Source organism: Notolabrus celidotus, chromosome 4, assembly GCF_009762535.1.
Source record: "Notolabrus celidotus isolate fNotCel1 chromosome 4, fNotCel1.pri, whole genome shotgun sequence".
Lineage (NCBI taxonomy): Eukaryota > Metazoa > Chordata > Actinopteri > Labriformes > Labridae > Notolabrus > Notolabrus celidotus.
In genome coordinates, this window is record NC_048275.1 from 36,407,255 (window position 1) to 36,419,432 (window position 12,178).

Genomic DNA, 12,178 nt, shown 5'->3' on the forward strand with positions numbered 1-12,178 from the left:
TTAATTGGAAAGGATAATTAAGTTAGAGCTTGTTGTTTCCATGCACCTCAGAGATCTGCTTCCTGTGAGCATCCTGAAGTGGTCTTATCTGTTTAATGTCAGGTTAGCTGGAGCAGGAAATCAGACTATCGCAGGTCTATCGAGGACTGGATGATGAATAATATTAGAACTTTATGAATAGTGCGGTTGAGTCTCGTGGTTCCTAAGATGTAGTATTGTATCTTAGGTCGAGTTAAGACATTTAAATCAAATCGCTAGTGCAAAACATAAATCAATCAATCTTTATTTATACAGCACCAAATCACAACGAATGTTCTCTTCAGACTCTTTCCAAACAGAGCAGGTCTAAACTATACTCTGTGTTCTATTATTAACAAAGACCCAACATCAAGACAGGATCAGATCCAGTCCCATCTTACAGACAGGACTCAGTCTGATCTCATCTTAATCCACCATGAGCAGAGCACTTTGCAGCATTTAGCAAGTTACAGTGGCAAGGACAAACTTCCTTTAACAGGCAGAAACCTCCAGCAGGACAAGACTCATGTTAGACACACATCTGCTGAGACCCTGTTGGAGAGAGGGATAGAGGGAGATGAAGAGAGAGAGAGAGATGATAGTGGTGAGACAGATAGTAGTAGTTGTATCAGCTTGAGTCTGGCACATCCACAGCAGCAGAGATCCAGAGGAACCTACGAGACAAGGGAGCTCAGGGGCTCCAGAAAGGTCTATGGTTAGTAACTGTAATGGGACAGGAAGAGTTAAAGTAAGAGACAGACAGAGAGAAGAGAGAGAGGGAAAGACAGGATCCCAGTGTGTCAGTTTAAGCCTATAGCAGCATAACTAAGAGCTGGTCCAAGACTGATCCAGCTCTAACTATAAGCTTTATCAAAAAGGAAAGTTTGAAGCGTACTCTTAAAAGTAGAGAGGGTGTCTGCCTCCCGGACCCTGACTGGTAGATGATTCCAAAGGAGAGGAACCTGATAGCTGAAGGTTCTACCTCCCATACTACTTTTAGAGACTTTAGGTACGATGAGCAGGCCTGCATGTTGGGAGCGTAGTGTTCTAGAGGGGTAATAGGGCACTATGAGCTCTTTAAGATACGAAGGTGTCTGATCATTAAGAGCCAGTGAGCCTCTCGGGTAATTAATGAGAAACCAGGCTTTCAAGTTTTCCTGTTTTACATCCAATTCAAGACAACTGAAGAGTAAGCTATTTGTGTTAGTTTTAGCGCTGATGACTAAGAGAAGGACATGAAAGTTAGGATGAGAGTGGGGAAAACATGGTGCCTGTCCAGTCCATTTGTGCAGGCTGCTGCACAGAGAGAGAGAGAGAGGACATATATTTACAGAGTGCTGACTAAGAACAGGGAGACTAAAAGAGGTTCTTTAAGGAAAAGAGATGTGGAAGGAGAAGATACGACCCAAGACTACAAATGTACAAGATAAGGGCTCAAGTGTTCATAGTGATGAGTCAGTCCCTGTGGTCCAGAGCTAAAAATAACAATCACTTAAATGTGATCTCAGGCTGTGTGAAGGGTTGTTTCACAGCCAGCATCACTGGGAGGTGTGTCACATGCATTCATAAAAATCTCTCCCTGTTCAGTGATTACCAATAATTACATGAACTACATACCGTGGACTGCTTTATGAATCAGAGTGTTATCAGGTTAATTTTTACGGTTTTAAAGGACATTTTAATGTAGGAACTAATGAGGGTTCATCAGATTTTGGAGCCCACTTCAAGTGAACACATTAGCTCCAATTTAACACTGGAGGTTGCCACTTGGCAGTAACAAGGTTTTCCTGGGATGCCAAGTTTCTTTTTAAATTCACTCCCAATAATAAAACATTCTGGAATGAAGGAGAGGATGTTTCCTCAGACTGTTGGACAGGTTTTGGAATACAGAGGTACAGGTTAGGGGTTCTTCAGTGCTCATGATTGGCCACCCTAAATCCATGACGTACATCGGCCAATGGATAATAATTTGCATGTTTGGTCAGTTTAGTGAATCTGGAAAGAAACTTGACTTCTTCTGATGCAGGTTTAACTCTGTAAAATGTAAAAAAGTCCTTGATCATTGAACACAGCACACATAAGAACACTGAGGTTGGCACTGAAGGAATTGGGAAGGACACCGAACGCCAGTTTACCAATCAATCAATCAATCTTTATTTGTACAGCACCAAATCACAATAAATGTTATCTCAAGACACTTTTCCAAACATAGGAGGTCTAGACTGTACTCTATGTTCTATTATTAACAAAGACCCAACATCAAGACAGGATAAGATCCAGTCCCATCTTACAGACAGGACTCAGTCTGATCTCATCTTAATCCACCATGAGCAGAGCACTTTGCAGCATTTAGCAAGTTACAGTGGCAAGGACAAACTTCCTTTAACAGGCAGAAACCTCCAGCAGGACCAGACTCATGTTAGACACACATCTGCTGAGACCGTGTTGGAGAGAGGGATAGAGGGAGATGAAGAGAGAGAGAGAGATGACAGTGGTGAGATGGATAGTAGTAGTTGTAGCAGCTGGAGTTTGGCACGTCCACAGCAGCAGAGATCCAGAGGAACCTACGAGACAAGGGAGCTTAGGGACTCCAGAAAGCATTATCCTGCTTATTACCAGGCAACCAACTAAAGTCATAAATATAATGACACTAAATATTGAGTTAAAGACTAATTTATTGACTCAAAAATGATAAGTTAAGTAAGGTTACTTTATTTATACCCGTAGGTAGATTTGTTTTGCAGCAAGATGATGACATCCAGTTCCAAACAACATTAACATGAAATCACACAAACCAATCAGAATTGACAAACTAATAAAACACAAAAACATGATATAAAAGTACTCCGGCTTCACCACCCATCATTTAAAGGAGAGAGCAACATATTATACAATTAGCTATGTGGATAAAAGTAGCTCAAACATATCAATACAAACCCACAGAATAAACAAAGATAAAAGCATTTATAAAACCGAATAAATAAAGCTGATAAATAATTCTGTGCACATATCACAGTGATTGCAGCAGGAACAAAGCAGTTTTTGTTCCTCTTCGCTCTGCACCTTGGGACTGCAAACCTCTGTCCAGAGGGAAGTACATGAAACTCGTTGTGCAGAGGGAGTCATTGTTTAAAATTGCAGTAGCTATCTGCTGTACCTGTCTGTTGTACAGGGACGCCGGGGGAAGCTGTGACTCACCCATCAGCCGACTAGACCATTTTATAATCTGGTTTAAAGAATTCCTCTCCTTCAAAGAAGTGTGACTGAACCATGACAACAAAGAAAAGGACAAAACAGACTCAATGAAACACGCTAAAACAAAGTTATCATGGTTCAATCAACAGAAAGTACGACTGTTTCCTTAAACATAGCCTTGATGATGCTTTTTGCACACTGTTTCACGATTGGCTTCATGTGTACTGATTAAAATAAGATAGTCTCTCACATTCCACTGTTAGGAGTCCTACCATGACTACAGATTGTAATCTACCTTTTTGCATCATGAAAAAACATCAAACTTTAAATATCATTGAACGGTCAAGTTGAAAAATCCATCCATCCATTAACTGGACCGCTCATCCTGTTCGGGGTCGTGGCAGGCCTATCCCAGCTGACATTTGGTTGAAGGCAGGAAGCACCCTGGAGAGGTCGCCAACCTATCACAGGACACATGGAAAGACAGACAACCATTCACGCACACACTCACACCTACCGGCAATTTAGAATGATCAATTAACCTGATGAGCATGTTTCTGGACTGTGGGAGGAAGGGAAGAAGTACCCGGAGAGAACCCATGCATGCACGGGGAGAAAATGCAATTGTCACATGAAAGGCGACCGGGGATTCAAACCAGGAGCGTTCTTGCTGTGAGACAACAGCACTACCCACTGCACCACCGTGGAACCCAAGTTAAAATATTTGCATGCAAAAATAATAATCATATTATTTTGGCCAAGTCTCTCTTAAGCTAATAATAATAATAATAATAATAATAAGTGAATAATCCAGTGAAGGTTACGATAGACAAGCTGAGCTGGACTGCTGTAGGGATATTTAGAGCCTGCTTATTTCTTATTATTCACATTATATTGAACATTTCACTCACAGTTACGTCAGAGAAGGTGAAGGGGGTTCTGGAAGAATATAAATGTTTACTTTGTCCTTATTTAACATTTTCTTCTTAAGGCATTTTTCGACCGGAGGAACTTTACCACGGAACTATGTGCGTTTCAACCGAACAGGATCCAATATTAACATTTCTGTGTTGCTTAGCTTACTGTTACAAACCGGATGATGTTTAAGGGGATAAAAGTGGTAACAATAATTGAAAACCCAGGCAGAAACAGTCTCTAAAGGACTTGTGGAATTAGGACAAGAGTTTATTCAAAAATGACGTAAACAATTAACTTAATCAGGCGTCACGCTGAGAACCACTATGGTACCACAAAGAGAAACTGAATCACTGCAGGCTCCACTGACACCGGAGGCCTGCAAAGTTCACACACTGAACCGCACACCACGTCACCACAGGTCCACACAGGACCACACAGGACCACACAGGACCACACAGGTCCACATAGGTCCACATAGGTCAACACAGGCTCAAGGAGGAGGACACTTAGCAATTTAGCATGCTAACGGAAGTTAACGTTTTGCCACAGTGTCAACAAGCAGACGTAAAATGTGCCGGGACTATATTCTGTGGATTGATTTGACGTGTGGGGACTGCTTTTCTCTGTCACTTCTCTTGCTATGAAGGCTACACTTAATCACAGTTTTCAAGAGGTTTGACCAATCAGAATCAAGTATTTAGCACAGCTGGGTTATAAAAGATGTTGATGTTAATGTAAGTTGTTCCTTTGAAACCTGCTCAGGTGATGTGTGTGCAGATAAATATGTGCATGTGTGCATGTGAAACAGAGAAGCCAGCAGTCTGACGAGCTGAGGGAAAAGTTAGTCTTGTGTCTTTTTTCCTCTCTGATCGTTTGATGAGCCATGTGTCTCTATAAATAGACTTAAAGGAATGTTAGTGTGAAAGAAGAGGACAAAAGAGGGGGAAGAGATAATTATTGGAGAATGAGAAAAGATTGAAGTTGTAAAGGGACAGAGAAGGATAAACAAGATGTGGAGAGATTAGAGAGAAGGGACTTGGATTCCTTTGCTCTCTCTCTCTCTCTCTCTCTCTCTCTCTCTCTCTCTCTCTCTCTCTCTCTCTCTTCCTCTTTTTATTCAACCCATGTCCTGATTCTGAGTTACAGACTGCTCCACATTCATAACTAAGTGAATGTGGAGCAAAAAAAAAAAAGCCTTATTGTGCTGCTGCTTGGCTTTTGCCAGCAGTGCTGCTCTTTAGTGACCACTGCTCTCCTGCATGCCATCACTGCCCTCGTTTTCTTTTAAAGTTCTGTATCTGAATACAGCTTCCAGGGAGTCATCTCCTTTAAGGCAGAATCTTTTTATCTTGGATGTGCAGCAGATGACTGGTTTAGTAAGAAACATCCAGTTCAAACTGGTTTAGAGGCTTTTATTTTGAAGGACTCTGCAGCAAATGTTTGGCACCAGTGTGTGGTGGATATTCAAAACTGATGTAAGAAACCAGACTTCTCTGTCTGTGCAGTAATGAAAGGTCACCTCTGTAATACTCAGAGCAGCCTTCAGACTACAGACTGACAGTAACCATACTCTGAATGCTTGTGGTGTGTAATATAAGCTCACTCTGCTGTTAGTGAAGGAGCCAGAGAATAATCCACCCACTGCTACACTACCAGCAGCAGTCTGACCATTTGACTGAGAGCAGAATGAATCCACAGGTCAGGGATGTTTGACCCTCTCTGACCCGACTCACTGCTTGTGGCAGCTAAGATCAGAGATTATAAAACCTACAGAGTGTTGCCCAATCTTCTGCTCTCCTGTTCGGTGATCCTGCCGCAGCCTCGGCCGATTGTTCCTCGCTGATGCAGGAGTCACCCTCTGTGGTCTCCTGTAGCTCAACTCGATCACCTCTAGGTTCATGGTGCAGCGTGTTCAGATGATTTCTGTAGAGCAGTATTTTAACACAAGGTTATTTCAGTTTCTGCTGACTTCCTGTCATCTTGAGCCGCCCTGGTTTCTGTGTTTGCTGAAGTCTTCTTTCTGCATCATTTTCTGAACTCTGCTGTGCATGAAAAGACCAGCAGTCTGTGAGACATTCACATCTGACTGTCACCCAACAATTGATCACATTTCTGCCCTGTGCTGACGTTTCAATCACGCAATAATGGAGTCTTTTTGTCATGTCTGCACATGGAGCTGTTGTGTGAAAGACCTCATGGTTCAAAGTGCATTTATTATGAAACACCTGGGCCCGTATGCACGTGACATGTGTGCATCGTGCAAGAAGTGCACGCAGCTGTTCTTTAAACGCACGCTTGTATGATATCCTTTTTTTTAAAGTTAGTTTTAAGTCTAACATTTTCTCCATCCATGTATTCAGTGAGCAGGGTGCAGTGGGATTGTTAGAGCAGGGTGCAGTGGGACTGTTAGTACAAACGGCACGTTTGTACTAATGGTGAAAAAAAAATGGATTAGCGGTCTGCATGAGTCAGGTTAACACCCCAACAAAGCATCACATTTAGGTGGTAGACCCCACCATTACAGGTGCTGACGGCAGGATTACCTCACCTGTTAGATTTTTAAAGGATGGAGGACATCGTGCTTATGTGTTACCGTTTAAGACCAAATATACAAAGACAACGGATATTTAGGGATCGAACGAATCCTTTGGAAAAGTATGACGATGTTGAAATATAAAGCAAATTTAGATTTTGGAGACGCGACATAATTCTTAGGTAACCTACCAGCAACACTGTGAAGTGAATCCTTCCCAAACAACTTAGTTAACAAGTCCTCATCCTTCAAAGGGGGGACAGGTGGTCCTCCACCTGGACCACGTTGGTGGCGGTGCTTGTTGCTCAAAGCCGCTGTCATGTTGCTGATTTTATTTTGTAGGTCTTCTACTGTGCGCTCAGAAACACCACACACATTTACCCAGTTCAAGATCTGAAGCCAAACTTTCCCTTTCTCCTTGTTTGTTCTCTTTGAGGATTGACTTACTGATAACAGCTGTTTGTTCATTCTATATTCTTCTAATAAAATGTCCATTTCTTCTTCTGCTGAAACATTGTTTTTTCTTGATCTTCTCTCAGTCACACCATGTTTATCGTTGTTTATGTGTAGTAGGCATGCGCAGTTTGAATTTGTTGGATCAGGGTTTTCCAGGAGGTTCCCTGGACATATGACGTTTTGCACCAGCATTGCTTTCATGGCGCAATTATTTATTTGGCCAATTATTTGCAGTTGTACATTCGGCTAACACTAGGGCCAAATGGGCCGTTCCATAACAGTACATTAAGACTAATGGTTCCTTTTGTGTCATGGCTGGACGTGCATACGGGCCCAGGGCTCCACAGCGGCCCAAATTATCTTCAGTTTAATAAATAAATGTGATAAATAATCAATATATCATGAATGCAGATTTTAATATCACAAATTAATCATTGACTCATTGATTGCAGGATAACGGTGAGGACTCCCATCGCATCTCTCCGAGCCCGGTGGTCCATGTCAGGGGTCTGTGTGAGGCTGTGGTGGAAGCGGACCTGATCGATGCCCTGGAGAAGTTCGGACCAATATGGTGAGACAGCAGAGAGTGTGTGTTAATGTATGTGTGTGTCTGTGTGTATGTAGCAGTATTAGTGTCAGTGCACGTGCACAATGCACACACACTAACAAAACCACTCCTACCTACACTCTCAGGTTATTATTGATGATTATTGTTTGTTATATTTTGCATTCTGTGGTAATTATTTCTCTGATTTTAGTTTTTATGAATGATCAATGTCTCAGTTATAGCAGCACGTGCGTCAGATGCATGATGGGAAATTAAAAAACATATGATAAATCCATAGACGTAGTATCCGTGACGTCACCCATCTGTTTCTGAGCGCTGTTTTGAAGCCAATCATCAGCGGCAGCCATATTGGAAATGCTGTGTATTTGGTTTCTTTGTTTCTGCAGCCAGCCTCAAGTGGATGCTCAATGAACTGCAGTTTATAACACTTCTGCATGGGGTTCATGTTTTGAGACTGGAGGTTGCCGCTTGGATAAATCTGAAGGCTGGGGAAATGTCAGCACCGAGCAGGTCTTGAACCCGAGTCTCTAACATGCTGACCCAAAACAGTCCCACTGCACCCTGCTCACTGAATACATGGATGGAGAAAATGTTAGACTTAAAACTAACTTTAAAAAAAGGATATCATACAAGCGTGCGTTTAAAGAACAGCTGCGTGCACTTCTTGCACGATGCACACATGTCCATGCATGCTGGGCTTTTATGAAATGATCACATGAGCGTGCGCCCGTATTGTTCATGTTCTCTGACTCCAATACTGTTCCAATTTTCATGTGAGAGAAAGAGAGAGAGACAGTGTCTTATTTCCTATCAATCCCTTTCCCTATCCTGTTTCTAACTTGTTCTCCAGCTGTCCTGGAGGAGATCATGTATTTGGTTTACATAAAAAGGCAGATCATCGGTCAATCGTGGCTCACACATCTTTGCTAAAACAGAAAACACTTTCACATCAAAGGAGGTGTTTCAGATTTTTAAACCTCAGCTGGTAAGAGGTCCAGAATGTGGACCTAAGCACTTGAGGGGCTCGTGGAGGAACTGGAAGAATGGAGGACAGCAGAGTTAGTCACTGGTAAAAACACAAAAAAGCTGGAAAGCTTGAGCAATTGAAATACCACATCAGATGCAGGAATAGTCTGGCACTGGAGAAGCCTCACAGCAGGGCTTAAATGCAGGTGGTGATGATTGCAGTAATCACCACACAGAAGATGTTACAGTCTGCAGAATCAGCCTCTGCCTCAGTGCAACACAAAGTGTACCAATGCTGTCCAAGAGTCCTGCTGCAGCTCTGACGTATGTTAGTGATGTAGGTGAGAGGAGGAGTCTTCTGTGCTGAGGGTGTCTGGATCCCTGAGGAGGCTAACTCAAAATATATTAAACATCCTGCTGCTCAGCTCAGAAGGAGAGATATTTAATAGCGCTTTGAGAACTCTGGAATCCCTGACTGCTTAGAGAGCACAGGTGCATCCACGCATCCTCTATAACATGAGACCACGATATTTGAACCTTAAAAACTCCCACCACATATTTTTTAGACTTCAATGAGAGTGTGCTCCTGTGTGCAGTTAAACTCTTAAAGGGTATGTCCTGTGTGTGTGTGTGTGTGTGTGTGTGTGTGTGTGTGTGTGTGTGTGTGTGTGTGTGTGTGTGTGTGTGTGTGTGTGTGTGTGTGTGTGTGTGTGTGTGTGTGTGTGTCCAGTTATGTCATGATGATGCCATTCAAGCGTCAGGCTCTGGTGGAGTTCTCTGCAGTGGAAAGTGCTGACCGCTGTGTGTCCTGTGGAGCCAAGGAGCCTGTGTACATTGCAGGTTGGACACACACTCTTTGTTCTGATTGTTTTTATGTTTTTACTCATGCTTACACACAGTTACACACCTTTCCTGTCTTAATGTTCTGTCCATGTGTTCATCAGGCCAACAGGCATACTTCAACTACTCAACATCCAAAAGAATCACCAGACCCACCAACGCTGATAACCCCAACAGTGGAAACAAAGTGCTCCTGCTGTCCATACAGAATCCTCTCTACCCTATAACCACGGTACACACACACAAACACACACACACACACACACACACACATGAGCTGACAGTACATCACCACCATCATAAGCAATAAGTTAATGCACAAAGACATTATAACATGAACGATCACTCCTGTTATTGAAAAACACTTCATCTGTGGGGAAACTAGGTGTGAGCAGTTGTTGATTTGAGTTTGCAGTTAATGATGGTACAAGAGCAGCGATGACAATACGATCAGCTGTATCCACAAAAATGTGTCCTGATGGGTCTGGTAGATCAGGGGTTCCCAAACTTTTTGGCCTGTGACCCCCAAAATATAGATGCCAAAGTGATTTAATGTGGCCTCATTTAGCTGGTCTGCAGAAAATCAGCCCACCTATATAAGCATGTGTCTGTGTTTCCTGTGCTGGTATGATTTAACCTGCTGCTACTGATGCTTTTGATAACTGACTGTTCACTAACCCTAAACTCAGGAGTCATCTGGCAAAAAGAAAGGCAGAAAACTCATTACACTTTCTATTTTCAAGGTTTTAATTCAAAATGTTCTATTTTTAGACTTTATTTTGCTTTTTTTCAGTATTTCTTTGTTCACCACAAGTTAACAAATGATATAAAAGTATGACAAAACCAACAAAGAGAAGAAAAAAATACTATATACAAAATAATACAATAATAATAATAATAAACAAATAATGATAATTACTGGTACAAACAAAAAGGACGATAAACATAAGAAACCTAGGTAAATAAATAATAATAATAAATATTTTTAGATAAATTAAAAAGAAAACATTCTGGAAGACATCTCACGACCTCCCCAGGGGGTCCTGACCCACACTTTGGGAACCCCTGTGGTAGTTTACAAGTTATCTGTCAGGTAAACGATCCCCTCTCCCCTTTGTATGTCAGAGAATGATAAAGAGATGCAGCATGTACTCATTGTTTCAAGATTTAGCTGAATATCTAGGAAGGAGACTCAACAGCGCCATGATATGATGAGAACCAGAGGTGAATCACGGCGTATTTGGACCGTTAAATAAAATGAACTGAGCCGGAGGAGAAGAGTTAAGAAGAGTCAGAGATTAAACTCACAAATTTTCTGTGAATTTCAGTTCACTGCAGGAAGTAATCTGGTTCTAAACTGTGAAATGTGTCACATATGTCATGGATGGACTCGACAGTAAGATGGTAAGGGCTCCTCCCTCTCCATCCAGCTCATCACATCTGTGGATAGAATTTCAGGCCGTCAGGATGAGAGCACACAGAGAGCAGCCCGGATCAGCTGGGTGGAGATGCTGACAGCTTGTCTCAGCTGTATTAAAACACAACTCTGGAGCAAGCTGCACTGAGATGGCCTGTGATGTATAGTTAAAATCTGACGTGGTTATAATTTTACAGAATATGTGACTTGTGTGTGATAATGAACTAACTGTTAAATTGAAATACGAAGGTTCCCCTAATATGTCTTTATTCCCTCATAATGACCCGATTATAATAAGGGACACGTATGCAAATGAAAGGATGTGCTATAATTCAGGATGGATGATCATAATTGAATGTTAAATCTGTTGAAAAGTACAATTTAACCAGGTTGAGCAGGATAGCAGCGTCTGATGTGTGAAAGTGGGAGGCGATGAGGTTCTCTTACAAACTTTTCTGTGTTTCTTCTCACAAATTTGATACTTAAATAACATAAATTTGCTACTTTTGGAACCCCCTTGAAAACGAGATGCTGCATCACAAGGGGCTATCCTATAATAAATACATTTCAAATGAATTCCAAACGTTCATCTAAATAAATTGCTACTTTAATTGCTTGAATTTGCTGTTTTAAGCACAGAAATGTGCTACTTTATTCTCACAAATGTGCTACCTTAATTTAAAAAAATGTGCTGTCAGGGTGTGTTCTCTGTTGTGGGGACCCAGAGCTGAGACAGAGACAAAGTGGAGATTTCAGTCAGTTTATTACACACAAAATTAGAGAAAACAGAAAATCCAGGAAGCTGGCTCCAAATGCTGTCCTGGGGAAAAACCTGGTGTGCTGAGAGATGACTGCACACAGAGGAAAACACTGCAGGCCAGGCACAAGGGAAACAAGCAGGACACAGACAACTCTTCAGTAAATGACTTGACGTTAGTTATAGTGACCAGTGGAGGAGGAATAATCTGACACTAAAGCGGCAGGAGGACCAGGTTTATGTAGTTGCACAGGTTGGGATTGCTCACAGGTGTCTCCAAGCAGCAGCACTGAGCCACACCTACACCATGCACACAGGAAGGAGGGGGCAAAGGCAGAGAGGACAACAAAGGAGAGAAAACACTGCCACAGCCGTGACATGTTCTACTTTAATCTCCGAAAATTTGATACCTTAATCTCCCACTTTTGCTGCTTTAATCTCACAAATGTGCTTATTTGTTCTCAGAAATGCGCCTCTTTACTTTTCACAAATTTGCTACTTTAATCTCAG

At 42.0% G+C, this 12,178-nt stretch overlaps 1 protein-coding gene across 2 annotated transcripts in view; it reads left to right on the plus strand.

The window, feature by feature from the left end:
- Positions 1–12,178, plus strand: part of LOC117811660 (heterogeneous nuclear ribonucleoprotein L-like) — a 58,517-nt gene that overhangs the window by 10,510 nt on the left and 35,829 nt on the right. For both annotated transcript variants that reach the window (XM_034682069.1, XM_034682070.1), the window contains 3 exons: positions 7,573–7,691; positions 9,385–9,494; positions 9,599–9,726. In XM_034682069.1, the coding sequence (XP_034537960.1) occupies positions 7,573–7,691; positions 9,385–9,494; positions 9,599–9,726 (357 nt within the window). The remainder of the gene's footprint in view (positions 1–7,572; positions 7,692–9,384; positions 9,495–9,598; positions 9,727–12,178) is intronic.